The sequence below is a fragment of the Helobdella robusta genome (genome assembly GCF_000326865.2).
Source record: "Helobdella robusta unplaced genomic scaffold HELROscaffold_13, whole genome shotgun sequence".
Classification (NCBI taxonomy): domain Eukaryota; kingdom Metazoa; phylum Annelida; class Clitellata; order Rhynchobdellida; family Glossiphoniidae; genus Helobdella; species Helobdella robusta.
In genome coordinates this window covers 2,960,269-2,975,443 of record NW_008703718.1, presented here as the reverse complement: position 1 = coordinate 2,975,443, position 15,175 = coordinate 2,960,269, and the positions used below count along the sequence as shown (strand labels likewise).

Sequence of the window (15,175 nt, the reverse complement as noted above, 5' to 3'; positions counted from 1 at the left end):
TATATAAATAATTTTTAAACTATGATGACCAGTCAGTAAAACGCAGATAGTTATATCAAAAAGGTGATAAAATTAAAATAAATTTCAATAATTCAGTTTTATTTTTTTAAATATTTAGTGACAGGAGTGAAAGAGAAGAAATGACGAAAATCACAAAAGAACCTGTTTCCAAAAGTGTCAACCTCCTCAGGGCATCACTCAGGGCACTTTTCAAACAGATAATTTCATCATCCTGCTGTTGACATCTCTTTTCCAATGCACTGATTCTATCAGGAAAATTTCCATAATCATCAATGGCACCCTCTTGAGAAAAATAATTTGTAATAAGTGGAAAACAAATAAATTTAAAAGTCTATCTATTTATTTTATAATTATGACATGTTATTTATGAATTATGTGACATTATGCGAAAAATTGAAATAACACTTATTTTAACTCACCCATGGATGTGTGTAAATAAGCAACGAAGCAGCTAATTTATTTCAATTCAGGTTTTTAAAAAAATAAGTCAGAATGAAATATTGGGAGAAATTGAATTCAACAGACGTGGGGGATGCTAGCGACGCAGGGCATGACGAATAATAAATAAGCAAATGCACATACAACGTACATGCACATATTACTGTACGTGTACATCTGACGTACACTCATGCATTTGCTGTGCATTGTGAATTAATTCAGGCATTTGAACGTTACTTGGTAGATAGATGGTCTAATATAGATGCAGCTGATACACCTTATCGCGGAAAATTCACCGTTCGACCGTTCAAAAACACGAAAAAGACAGTTTATTCAGTATTTAATAAACTTCTATTTCAAAATATGTAAAGAGTTGTATAAAAAATGTCTCAAACAACTTAGAAAAATATTCATAATCGATTAATTAAAATACAAAATAGCGTTTGTATACAAGAAAGCACTATAAAAGAAAAAGTAAACGGTAGCTCTAGAAATCGCAAGTTAAAACAATTAAAATAATTTCAAGTAAAAAACATACAAAAATATATTAAAATTCAAATTGAGGCAAAATCACAGCTTCAACACTTTGAACACCTGTAAAGATAAATAATTTTAAAATTGTTTGAAAAGTTTAAAAGGAGTGAGTGATATGACAGCACCGAATTTAAATTGAATAACGACGCGACAAACATTAGGAATGTAGTTGCTATTTTTACGAACTTTAATTTCAGTATCAGACGATCCACTGAGAAGCATGTCGTCGCAGACGACCACACAGTTGACACCTCCCTGGTGCCGTTGCAGGGTTTGAATAGGCAGCATCTTATTGAGGCACCAGAGCTTTAATGTTTACGTATGCGAAATTTATACACTACAACATGCATTACAGCAAAATAAAAATCATACATCATTTTTGGCAGTCTTTTCAAATTCCACTAAACAATATATTAAAATTGTGAGTTTCACGTCAACTAGGAATAAAACTGTCTTGATGTCAGAAGACCATAAAATATAATAATATCTAACCAGGAGTGTGCTATCGGATGATCCGGTAATGAAGAAATTGTGCAGTGGGGAGAGAACCATGCAACTTATTCTTCCAACATGACCAGTGAAGTGATGCACGAACGCTAACGTGTTCACATCATATGCATGAATGTTCTTATTATATGTGCCTGTTGTACGTTTAATTCAATGAACAGTACATAAAATAATTGAATACAAGCTTAAAGAGTATCTACATCGATGTTTTCAAATAACGCCAATAAGTAACGAATGGTATGATTATTGATATGTCAAACATAAAGAAGACACCGTTTAACAGCAAAAAAACAAAATCAGTAAAAAAAACTCCGCACCAATGATGATGAGTTTATTGGAGACCACCAAAGAATCCACTGAACCAAACTGGTTTTTAATGGTACCCAGCAATTCGAATGGATAAGTGGCGCTCCATAAATTAACTGTGCTGTGAGATCCACTGTACAACTTATCCTGCACAGTTTGCAAATATATTAATATAACATCATTCAAATAAGTTTGCACATAAGAATTCGAAAAAAATCTTGAAATGAACTTGTGTAGAAACAAAAATCAATAGAAAGGGAAATTTATAGAGTTGTGAATGAATGGTACCTTCTTCGAGTTGATGGCAAGTGCCTTGACCCAGTGGTCTAGGCCAGTGAGTGCATGCACGGGTGACAATGTCTCACAGTTCCACACCTGCGAATATCAAGGAACGAATGATTCAATGAAGGAGATGACAAACGTCCTCATCGTCGTTTCCATCTTTGTTTCAATCGTTAAAAAAATTATTTACCGAACTTTGTTCTGTTCTTTGCTTAAAAAATATGCCATTATTCTAGCTAAAATTTTAACATGGACAAGTTTTAAAATAATTGTAGCAATTTATACAGAAACATGAAAACACAAATATACTCCAAATTTTAACTAATTTGAAATTAATCAAAAGCTAAAAGAATAAACATTGAAAAAAATGGATATCATCTTATTGATAAAAATTTCAGCAACAGCTCTAAGAGACCTTGATGACAGTGAAGGAAGACGTGAAGAGCAAATTATTCGAGCATACAAGGGCAGTTATGTTGTGGTCATGAGCACTCTGCAGGAAATGCAACGTCATTGTTAAACAATATTACATTTTAGTACAGAGTATATAAATTCCAATTGAACAAATACTTTTTTGTTTTGAATACTTTATCGAATACGCTGAATAAATCAAAACAATCAAGTTGACGAAAGGCATTGTCATTTAGTTTATTTATCGGTCATTCTAAAACAATATAGAAACAAATGAATGGATGACAAAATGGAGATAAATGACGGAACTTCAACTGTAGCAACTTCGGACATGTTGGTGAGGTTCCAGCACCTGAGTGACAGGTCCTCCCCCACGCTGTACAGGTGGTCATTGTTCACTGTTATCATGTTTATCTGCCGGAGTGAGAGAAAGGAAAACAAATTTTGAAGTATAATTTACAATTTTCATAACTATTTCATACTGAGTGGATTTGACGAGGATATATATTAAAAAAGTATCAATAAAGATAAGTATTGAAATATATATATAATGAAAGAAAGAATATTAAACAAAGACAACAAAACATCGATGGGAGACCATTTTTTTGCCAGCCTTCAGTGTGAGTTGGCAGCCGAGACAGGGATCATCGAGTGACCACATCTTAATGTTGGACTGGTCATCACTACTGAACACCATCTTCTTCCACATGGTGATGCTTGTAACTGCTGACTGGTGGCTCCTTCATTTTCATCAACGATTTAAAAATATTATTGACTTTTTTTTCCTTTTCTTTAGAAATAAAAAAAGCAACTATACGAAATTAAAAACTAATCTATACAACAGCGTGAAGTTTACTTGATTGTGCCAACACATTTGAACTGAAATGGCATTGTCCAGTCATGAGGGAGTTTTGAGTTGTTGCTTGAAACTGACAACAGTTCCGTTGACTCGACTCCTATCGATGACCTTGCATCCAACTCATCATAAACTGGCTCTGAAGGAAGTTTGCTCACAATCCTGTCAACAAAAAAAGAATTTTCATATTCAGAAAAAATTATATAAGGTGAATATGAAATGATGTTGAAGCATAAAATGGAAACCTTTACTTTGTTTTGCTGGCCACCGCTCGGCTATTACTGACTGCATCCTCTAGTACTTCAATCCTACATGTCAGCTCATTCAGTTTAATCATTATCTCTTTCTGAGAGGTTTTGAGAGCTTCCAGCTGCAAAAATTTAAAAATCTTCAAAATGAGATAAAATTTTTACACAGGATGAGTAATAAAACAATCTTGAAAGAAAAATAACAAATGTAAAAAACATGAAATTTATGAAAAGCATCTCAAGATGCAAGTATAAAATATGGAAACATTTAAACAACACATCCTTAAATATGGAAGTTGATTAGTTGTATTTTCATACATATATAAAAGCAAAAGTACATTTTGAGTTCAAGACAACCAACAAAAATAAGATTATAAATGAAAAAATAAAATAAAATGCCTTTCTACTAAATAAACAATGTAAACAGGCAGAGACAGGCAGACAGATAAACAGACAGACAACCAGACAGATATATACACAAATTTTAAATAATAAAATACCTGATCAACAATGTTCATTTGTCTATGGTCATTCTCCTGATCTTGAAACAAACAACTTGATACGTGAAGGTCAACAATACTTTTCGTATTTTGAAATATGCAACCTAAAATTATTTAAAAAAAACGGATCTTCTTGAGTTATTAATAAAAAAAATCTTTCAAAAAATTAAAACATGATGAAGAACCTTCACTTGAACATAACCAACAAATTTTATTTTTAAAAAATAAGTGATACAAATGCAAAAATGTCAGCACCTTTTTTGTAGTTAGGGCAAGGATAGAACAGGCAAGTATTTCTATGCTCTATTAATTTGGTTTTCCATAACTTTCCACAAAGTTTTGGATTGTTTGGGCAATCCACCCAACTATATTTACAGCTATTTTCATGATCAGATTTAGATCCTTAGTTTATTAATTTTAAATATAAAGCTATGAAACACAAATTTAAAAAAATTTACTTAAACAAAAATTATTAAAAATTTATTAAAAGTCATCATTAAAATGTAGTTCTATACCTTCAAACCAAGTAGATTTAATTTAAATAAAGTCATATAAATTAAAAAAACTCTCAAACCATAATCTAAAACAGCAGAGCAGCCATCTTCATGGGGAGTGTTTGAATACCTATTTGTAAATGATCGACTGTATTTGCAATAAAATTGTAGGTCATTTATTTGATCCTGAATGTTCCTTAGGAAAAAAAATGTTACAGTGATTAGTTAGTATTAACAAAACAAGAGTAATTTAATTGAAATGTAAAATGAATGACTTACAATGTAAGTCTTACATTAAGTTGTGATGTTCGTTAATTGATGTTATTATTAAACTCAAAACTATTATAATTTATTATTATTTATAATTATAATATCTTATAATATGATATATAATTGAATTTAATTAAAAATAAAACTTGTAAAAAATTATTAAATAACATTTTAAAATTGTGACACTATTTAAAAAATTTCATCAATGTTTTTCAGTTTAAAATAAACAACGATAAAAATATAAAAACCTATTATTAACCACAGCTTCAAGTCGACAGGTGTCACCATCGAGGGGGCATTTGACAATTCCGGATATGACACTAAGACATCTCCGGCAAAATGTGTGGCCACACCTTACGTTGATTACCGGATCGTGAAAAACATTTCCACATGCCTGACAAATTAAATTTTTATTTAATCCGTTAACCACTAAATGGTCAACCCTTTCAAAACACTCCTCTTCTTTTTTAATACCTTGCATTTCATATTTTTACTTTTACACATTTAAAAGTAATCACAAGGGTAGTTTTAATTAATTTAATTACAAAATAAACATAAAATTATAAAAAATAAATATAAAAATTGAATAATATGCATATGTTAAAAATATAAATAATAAAATTTTTTTAAATTATTGTTTCAACAATTTTTTGTATTTGCTGTCTTTTTATAGTTTTATTTGTATATAAAAGGCCATGTTTTACTTCCGTCATTCCTGTTTTATTTTCCTTCACCGGTGGCTCTCCTCGTGTTCTTGTTTTACTGGCTCTTTCTTATTTATATTTCTAGTTTTTTCGCATTCTTACTCTATATTTGTTAATTTAAGTGCATTTTTCGTCTATGTTGGTTTATGTTGATCGTTCAATTTATTTTGTTTTCGTTGATGCAGTCTGACAGTTTCTTGCAGTCGGGCTATGATTACGAAAGTTATCCCTGTCTGAACAAATAATTGCGGACGAAATAAGTATGATTATGAGCCCGTATTTCATCGCGTTTATACTTTTAAATTTTTATTTTGTTATTTTTTTTTGTCAATTTGAGTGTGTTTTTTATGTTAGTTTTTTTATTTTGCTTGTCGGATACCGTATGCCGATGTCTTGGCCGTGATTACAAAAGTTATCCCTGTCTGACATAATGGTTGCGGACAAATAAGTATGATTATGAGCCCTACTTATAATTTATTTTTTAACTGTTAAGAAATTTTCGGTGCTTTTTTATTTATTTTCATAAACATGATGATACCGTAACTCTCTCTTCCTGATTTCTTTTGAAATTGATGAGTAACGTATCTGATTTTATGATTTCTATTTAAGTTAAAATAAATGAATATATCAAATTGGGATATACGACGGCAAAAAGTGATGCGTAACCAAACAGTTAATGAATATTCATGATATCTCTCTTTGTATTCGTACTGTCTGATTTTGCTGCCAAATTTTTTAATAGTGCTTAATAATGATTCCGCTGACAGTAACCAAATGATGATATCGCGGGATGGTATTATGTCGTGACCGGCTCGTATTCGTACACTGATTGGTTACTTTAACATTTTTGTTACTTATTCAAAGCACGCGAGGTCGTTGTGTGCTCCCCAAATAAAACGTTAACTCGTTGTCTTATTCTAAATATGTGCATGCGTGTGATTGCTATTCTTCAAATAATGACAATTCACTACGTCGAATTCTATTAACTGGCAAACAAAAGTTCACAATCAGCAATGTATCGTAAATTGTTCTGTAAATAATGAGTCGTTTAGTTTACTTCTGTAAGTTGTAATCCACATAACTCGTTTAGTTTACTTCTGTAAGTTGTAATCCACATAACTCGTTTAGTTTACTTCCGTGAGTTGTAATCCACATAACTCGTTGGGAAATATCCAATCTGGGAAACATTACATTTTTTAAATATTTTAAGTATGCTAGTGCATTTAATAAGAAACCTTTTCCCCAAGTTGTCCTTGCCACCATCCTTCGTATCCGACATTTGTGTTTAGTATGTTAATGATGTCCCCTCTTTCAAAAGGTAATTTGCCCACGTCTTTGCGAGATGGTTTGTAAGAGAAGGCTGCTCTGCACAAGTTGAGGGGTTTTTCAGGATTTCCTGGAATGTAGTTTCAGTTAATATTTCATATTTTATTGAAAAAATTACTTGTCTAACGAACTTTTTAATGTTTCCATTAGTTTGTTGTAGGGAAACAGTAATTTTGTTGGCAATTCTGTGAAAGCTAGCCCAAGCGACACGTTTTCGTAAAATTGTACCAATTCCTAAATTTAAGGCACATTTTATTTAAATTATCAAAATGCTGATTTACATGCTCTTACTTTCACAGTGTTGAAAGCATTACAAGGTTCAATGAAGTATTGGTGTAGTTCCTTATTAATCTTTATCCAGGAGGGCTCATTGCATTTGAGTGAATTACTGTTTGACCATCTTGGTTAAGTAAATTTGTTATTCATTAATTTTATGTTATATATGGCGAAAGTAGTGATGAAGTATCTGACAGACTTGACGCCGATGACGTAAGTGTCGTATGACTTTTTGCGTACAAGGAATGTACCGTCTGGCGTGTTCTCTAACATTTTATTTGATTCGGACCTATTTGTTTCTCCTACATACCTGATCAAAAAATTTTTCATTCAAGATTCAACTTTTGTATTGGGCAAGTGATATGCTGAATCGCTCTCGATAAAATGTACAGTAAAATTGTGTGTTTTAAAGTAACTGACTGACCATGCACCGAGCATTTCTTCTCTGTCGCGAAAGAATTTTGATACTTCGTCTATACTTGGCTTGTGATCGAGCTGCGCAGTTAAATAATATTTATCAGAACATTTTGTGAATGGGAAGTGTGTTTTGAGTGCTGGAAGGTTGTGGCGAAGTATCAAATTTTTGAACATAAATTAGAATAAGTAAAACAAATGAAAAGAAAAAATTTAACAGCAAATGTTTAAAAGCTGAGAAGCGTGTTACAACACTTGCCATGATCATTATATTTTTTGGAAAGTATCCTTGATTGTTGTCACATTTACCCTAAAATTTAATAATGTTTTAATTGTTTTTTTAACAGTCGACAAAAAATTATTTGAATATATAAAGTATATAGTTAAGTATAGCATGCGTAAAATGTGAATAAAAATGATTTTAACCAATATCCAGTCATCGCAAACTGATAGAATTTGAACAACACTCTTAGCGCCCAGGTGCATAACGTTATATTCCACAGGCGGTTTAGGGTTGCCACTGTAGTCAGTCAACACCAGACCATATGAAGTTGCTTTTACTCTTTCTTAAATTCAAATTAAATTGTTTCTAACGAAAAACTTGCAATAGATATTTCTAAAATTAACTTGCGAACAATTATTATCAAAGAGTAAAGTGTGCATAGCCTACTGAACTGCGCTCAAAAGAATGCAGTTCGTGTAATCTTTATTTTACATCCGCCAATTAAGCATGGTGATGAAGATGCAAGGCGTTTTAGATAAAATTTGTAGCACGGACCACATATTATAATTTTAATCTGGGAGAAAATAATTAAGGTATGTCATCACCATGCTTTTGTTCTCATAACGGTCTGCTCAAAAATGGAAATAGTGACATTTTAAAACTTTCTATATGATTGTTTATCTCTACAAGTCTATATGCAATTATGCATTGTAGTTTAGGTTATTGATATGAATTGAACTACGTATAAGTCTAACCTGTTGTTATTGGTGATGCTGAAAATGTTTTTCAAAAATTAAGTTAAGTATTATTGATCATTTGTTTGCATGATTATAAACATCAAGTTTATTTAGAAGATGTCAGTTGTAAGGCGATGCATTACAGAAGCAATTAATTATTTCATATACCAGAAGAATATTTTTTTATGACGCGAAATAAATAACGTACTTTTTTGTCATTTGTAAAGTTTTTATGATCTCAAGAACGTTAAAAGTGTTTTTGCTATTGAAAAGTTTCAAAATCTCTATTTTAATGAACATGTATTAAAGTTTGTGTCCCAACTAATTTACAAATATAAAAAGTACAACAAAATACAAAATGCTTTCACAATAATTAGTTTCTTATGACGTAGTGTCGAAATTTGATATTTATGGTTAAAAATACGAACTTATACATTGGATCTTTGAGATGCAGTCCTTGTGAACATTTTTCTTGGTATCTTGAAACATTTAACAAATTATGTTTAGAAAATTTAAGACAAAAAAACAGATTAAAAAATGATGTTTAAGAAATTTAAGATATAAAAATAGATTGAAAAAGTGACATCTAACTTTCGCATTGGTAACCTTGGTAGAATATGCCTCTAAAGAACGAAAAATCATTTTATGTGTTGCGTTTATATTTGATGAAACCAACAGTAAATATAGAATATATTAAAACAGTAAAATAAATTACTTGAGCAGTTTCTTGCATACGTCGCAGATTGTTGGAACATTGTACGTGTGAATTTTTAAATTATATGGAGTGTTTGCAGGAGATATTGTGCTGGAATATATTCTAGATAAGTTGGTCATTATATTGAAGTATATTTTTAAAAACGAAAGGCGAAAAGATAACGAAAAAAATATAAAAATGTTAAATTTAAACTTTGAGGTTTCAATAGCTGTAACCCATTCTTCCTTTTCTATTTTATCCTTAGCCTTGAATGTTGCAGTTTTCAAGACATTATCTCTGCTTGTTGAAGTGCTGGTCAATGTGAATGATCTTCCATTTTTATCCTTTGTCTGCTGCATCTTATAGTTGGAAAGAAGACAGTACCTTGTGACGACTAAATCACCTTGCTGATTGGTTGATCGAGTGTTCATTTTTGTATTCAATGTTATTTCTTATCAAAAATATAAAAGTAGGCTATTTTACAACAAGTAGAAGATTATTTTTAAAAAATCTATAAGCGTACCTTTGTTTTGGTGCAGATAAGCAAAATTGTGTCAAATAAGAATATGGTGCACCTGTAAAAATAAGAGAGTGTGACCGCGTAAGAAAAGAATGTTGCTAAAAAATAACATTTGAATAGATCAGTCGTCAAAATTACAGTGCCGTAATTAATACAGAATCCAATTACTAATGACTCATTAAATTTAAGTTTATCTCAAAAGCGTAACCCCACTCTTTTTCAAATTCTTTAACTTTCAGTTCGCCGTCTTTCACCAACTTCCCATAATCTCGAAGTTTAGCTCCGGCAGGCTTAAATAATTTAAACTTTATATGATAGCATGGCTTAAATGATTTTTATATGTCAGTATTGATTGAGTTGTAAGAAGATTTGATAAAAATCAAGTTATTCAATTAATCAATAATTGACAAGAATGATAACTCACCAATATTCTGTCGAGTTCTTTGATGCTTTGATAATTATTTAAAGCAGATTGTTAATTAATGGGTGAAAAAATGTAAAAACATAATGATTAATTATAACAGTAAATACTTTTTTTAATTCTAACGATTAATAATAATGGTGAATACCTTTTTTCAATTCTGTCAATATTTTTGATGTTTTCTACATCTCGCTTCACTTCGTTCACATATTGAGCCAAATCCTGCAAAAAGTCTTTCACTGAATAAAAAGTACCAAGGGAAGAAATTAATAAAACCAACTTCGACTTCCTCAATTGCTTTCGCGAGGATCTTTCTTTGCTGTTCATCTGTATCTTCTTTGTAACACGTCTGTTGACGCATTATATAAAAATAAAAATTAAACGGACATCTATCATAGAAATATTATAATAGTTTTTATTGCCTAAAAATCAAACTGATATACTAGTAGAGAGTACATACAATATTGTTTCAAAGTTGTCGACTACAACCTAAAGTATTAGGTTGTAGTCGTGGCGCCGTGATTGGTTTCAAATGCTGTGTGATGTGTGCTCGAATAGGCGCATATAACTTTGCGGTATATAAGTACTGAATTTGTTTCTCCATCTTTATTAGAGTAAAGAAAGTTGAGCGAGTAAGATCATTTATAAGATCGGCTGGTTAAAGAACAAAGTAGGTTTGAGATTCTGATACATGAGTGGATTTCATGTGTTTCAGCTTCTTTACTACAACTTTGTTTTAGTCACTTTTTTATCATTAATTTTATTTCTTAACTTATTTTCCTCGTACTGAAACTGAAATAACTAAAAAATATCTAATTACAAAAACCTTACGCACGCATTAAAAACAAAAATCCAGTTGAAAACTAATGCACGTTGTAGGTGTCTAGTGGGTGTTTGGTGTGCGCGTGTGTTTCGTGTGTGTTATAATTAAAATCAAAAATATAATTAAAATTTTTAAGTTAAAAAACAACCAGCTACCGTCATGAAAAGTGGATATTTAAGAATTCGTTGCATTGGAATGAGCAACAAATCTCGCAGCAAGCGCTTTCGTTGTGGATCAGTCTCTTCACATTTCTATAATAGTATTAGATTTATTTTTCATCGGCAGCAAGTTCGAAAGCTTATTATTCACATCTTGAAAAATCGAAATAAGTTATGAATGCAATTTCCAGCGCTTTTTAAAAATTTTATTGCAAATCACAAAAATTTAGAATCTCCTAATTTGAAAATTGTAAATCACGCAAAAAATTAGTCGGTAAACATTAGCAAAAAAATTCCATAGCAAATAAATGCAAGATTGTTGAGTAAACGAAAGCTTAATCAAGAAAATATATAACGTTATTATAAAGGCAAACTAACCTGGAAAGCCATTTGAAAGTTCGGGTTCTTTATAAGTTCAGCATAATGGTTCTGAGCATCAGTGATGTTAGCGCAGTACTCTCCATAAAGAAGGAACCATTCCTTGCACGTTATGAAACATTCGGCCACAGAGAGGCGACTGCTTTCCGTTTGCGTGTTCTCGAGTTTCTTTAAAAACTCTTTATGCACCGCGTACATTTCCTGGTCACGTGTAAATTCAATAATCATAATTTTTATTAAAAATATTCTATCAAATAATTTTGAATTTTAATTTAATAATTAATTATGACTTCTTTTTTCAGACAAATTAACGGATTTAGGGATTTTGAAAACGAATAACTCGAGAGTCACATTACATGACACCACACGGACACACACACACGGACACACGAACACACACATAAGCAGAAATATTCAAGTTCTGTTTCATTAAAAAAACTTTACAATGAAATATTTCAGTTAAATGTATGAAGGATTTAACACTTGTGCAATTTTAGTCACCAATATTTTAACATCAAGTTTTACAAAACGATGCCTTATATAAAATGAAACAGGTATGTTTAAAATAGACTAACATTTCTTAAATTTGTTAGCAATATTTTATTCTAAAATTCTATAATCTGTTAATAACTGGTTTTTTAGTGAGGAAATATTACTTTGTACACTAACCTCTATCTTGAAGAAAATGATGTCAATGGAAGCTTTCGGAATTATCGATTTTAATGGGATCAAAAAATTCTGCATAACGCGTTAAAAAATAAATTAAAATTTTCAATAATAAAAAAATAACATGCTAATCAAAATCGATCAAAACGTGTCATCATAAACTTTCTTATCCTCATTCACTCTTCAATTGTTTGTTACTTGGATGAGCGCCCTCATTAGCTCAACATAATTCTGTTCGGTGGTTATGAGTTCTTTGATGCACATGCTCTTTTTAGAAATCGACTCGACGCAAGACTCCTATTTATTTCAATTTTTAAACTTAAAAAATATAAAACTAAATTATCATTTTAAACGTTAGAGTTTAAAAAAAGCTTGAAACTTCTATATGCATTGTAAGAAAATAAAAGAAAGCTCGACTTAATTAATTCAGCTCCGCAGATTTTCCCAAACGAAATAATGTACCAGGCAGTGAAGTTTGGAATGAGGAATCAGAAAGAATTGAAAAATGATTGAATAAGTGTTCTTCTAGAAGATTTATTTATTGTCAAAACAAACGACTAATCAATAATAAATCTTCATTGAAACTTGGCAAGAGTGAAAGACAATAACACAAGTACACCACTCAGTTACCCGTCTCTTGATGTCCACAAATGATTTGTATATTTCTTCTTCGTCAGGATCAACCATAAAATCATTCACGTTTCTGTGAGCAAAAAATTTTGCTTTTGGTAAACTTTTTCTTCTCATTTTAAATAAGAAGTTTATTTTTCAATTTTGAAATGGCCATTAAATAATGAAATCACTAATATGTACCTGTACATCGTGTTCTCAAAGCCGGGTCTTGGAGGAGGCGGTGAAAATGCCGGTAGAGCTGTGTTGTTCGCCGGAGATGACATCTGAGACATTCTTTATTCATTTAAAAAATATTCCATCAACTAATCATCTACTTAAATTTATTATCTGTATTTCCATCTTTAACGGTTAATGAACAATTTGAAAAACATCGGATCATAAATTTATTTGTGCCAAAACTTAGTCAGGCCTATTAACTGCTCAACAGTAATTTTGCTTGGCATCATTGTTTTGAACATTAGATTAGTCATAAGGCAATTTATGAAAAACTAAAAATTAGTTAAAATCACAACCTTGATGGAACGAAATTGGCAGAAATTGAAAACCCGTTGCTACAAAAATAATATATTTTATTACAAAATTGTACAAACATTGATATTGTTTATTTCTAACCCAAATTTTTCTTGAGAAAAATTAGTCTGTGACAATTTTGATATCGTGCATAAAACCTGAAATTTGAAAAAAGAGACAAGAATTTATAAAGTTCAACAATTCAGCAATATCAGACATCACAAATCATAAAACTTATAACAGCAGAAATATTACCTTTTTGAGATTCTGTTCGTTTAATAAATCCTCTGGGAAGAACAAATCCTTTTTAGACATTTGAAATACTGTTTCACAAGTATTCAAAAATGTCACTAAGTTCCTATTTGCTAAAAACTTTTCAAGATTAAGGTTAACAAATTTCAAATACTTTAAATTTAAATTTTTAAAATTATTATTTAGTCAAATTTATAGTTAGGTGATTTCTCAAAACCATCTATAACAGACCTCAGATCTCTGGGGTCTTGAACTGAAATTAATTTTAGGAAGAGCTTTGGGACGGATAATGTTGAGGAGACGGCAGAGAATGACTCCATCTTTGATGTATTTAGCAACTTCGTATCCAATGTTAGGATCGCCAATATCCAACGATCGTTTTGTACTTTCAGCCAGCATAGGAAGTGCCTTCGTTTCTTGTAAGTATTTGACACATTTTCGCCAATCAGAAAAATTAGTTGCCATTTTTTCCCTTCAATCAATAAATTTGGGTTGAATTTAAAACACTGACAGTGCTAGTGAAATTATGTACGCGTTAATGTACGTTAATACCCAACCAAAGGCAGTATTAATTGAATATATGTAGTTCTCAAGTTGCTATTGTTCAGCTGTAAGGTTGACAAAACGAACTACATGAAAGATTGTATCGAATCTTTATATCCGCTATAATTTATGGTTGACGCACACCAATAAAATTGTCACAGCAGAAAAGCAGCGTTTAATTTACCGTGGTATTTTTCATTTATACAAATGGGGATATTCGTTTCTGACATTATCGTTTAATGTAAGCTAAATCTCGGACCGTTAACAAGTTTAGTGTATATAGTATAAAATGCATATGGATTCAATTGATTGAACTTCCTATTAACGATACGTTAATACGTTAACGATACACACACGTTATTTTCTATACAGAATAAAAAAAAACAAGATTTTTTAATCAATTAATCAATTTATTTTTCACAAAACAGAATGAAATTCCGCAACGTTGTTAAAAATTGAGGGCAAGAAAATTTGTAAACTAAAACGGAGTTGAACCTGTTAAAGTTAAGGAAATCATATAAAATGATTAAGATTTTGAATCAAGTTTTAGTTTACAATTGCGGCATCACAAATGAACAACAACAATGAGACTAACAATTAAAGTTAAACAAATTATTGTAATAAAATTAGTCATTTGATCTGAGGAACAACTGATAAAAATTATTTTTAATCAATAACAGATGTTAAAATCTCACTTAATTAAAAATATTAACACTGTCAGCCAGTTATCGAAATAATTATTTAATGTAATAGCATCATCACATGTAGGTTGTTTTCTGCGTGTATATAGCACGTTCCTGTTGAAATACATTTCGTTATACACATTTCATTCATTTCACTAATAAAGTCGAGGGATAAAGAAAAACTGTTAATAACAAAAATAAAACCAGAATCAAACAAAATGTCTAAAACAATTCCGTCTAAAATAAAATGGTGAAAAATGTAGTGAAACAAATATAAATTGGCTCAACATAAAGACAGTGTTCAGAAAAAAGCAGGAATTAATTTCAACAGTCCAAAAAAATTATCT

General features: G+C 30.7%; 2 protein-coding genes across 2 annotated transcripts; both read right to left on the bottom strand.

Annotated features, from left to right (window-relative positions):
• Positions 1–782: 782 nt before the first annotated feature.
• HELRODRAFT_190506 (hypothetical protein) lies at positions 783–5,348 on the bottom strand (the record flags this gene model as incomplete). The annotated part of the gene is made up of 14 exons (XM_009014311.1): positions 783–1,053; positions 1,180–1,299; positions 1,486–1,634; positions 1,818–1,953; positions 2,095–2,181; positions 2,504–2,581; positions 2,809–2,913; positions 3,098–3,239; positions 3,356–3,517; positions 3,607–3,725; positions 4,104–4,207; positions 4,359–4,505; positions 4,678–4,793; positions 5,116–5,348. The coding sequence occupies 14 exons, from the start codon at positions 5,346–5,348 to the stop codon at positions 1,030–1,032; spliced, it is 1,722 nt and encodes a 573-aa protein (XP_009012559.1). The 3' UTR covers positions 783–1,029.
• Positions 5,349–5,705: 357 nt separating this feature from the next.
• Positions 5,706–14,067, bottom strand: HELRODRAFT_168451 (hypothetical protein; the record flags this gene model as incomplete). Its single annotated transcript, XM_009014310.1, has 20 exons — positions 5,706–5,804; positions 6,807–6,967; positions 7,029–7,131; positions 7,189–7,297; positions 7,373–7,483; positions 7,598–7,727; positions 9,139–9,170; positions 9,263–9,364; positions 9,455–9,648; positions 9,765–9,859; positions 9,970–10,084; positions 10,463–10,531; positions 11,542–11,742; positions 12,211–12,279; positions 12,406–12,504; positions 12,838–12,946; positions 13,021–13,113; positions 13,453–13,508; positions 13,606–13,755; positions 13,834–14,067. 20 exons carry the CDS (start codon positions 14,065–14,067, stop codon positions 5,706–5,708), a joined length of 2,331 nt encoding a protein of 776 aa, XP_009012558.1.
• Positions 14,068–15,175: the final 1,108 nt, after the last annotated feature.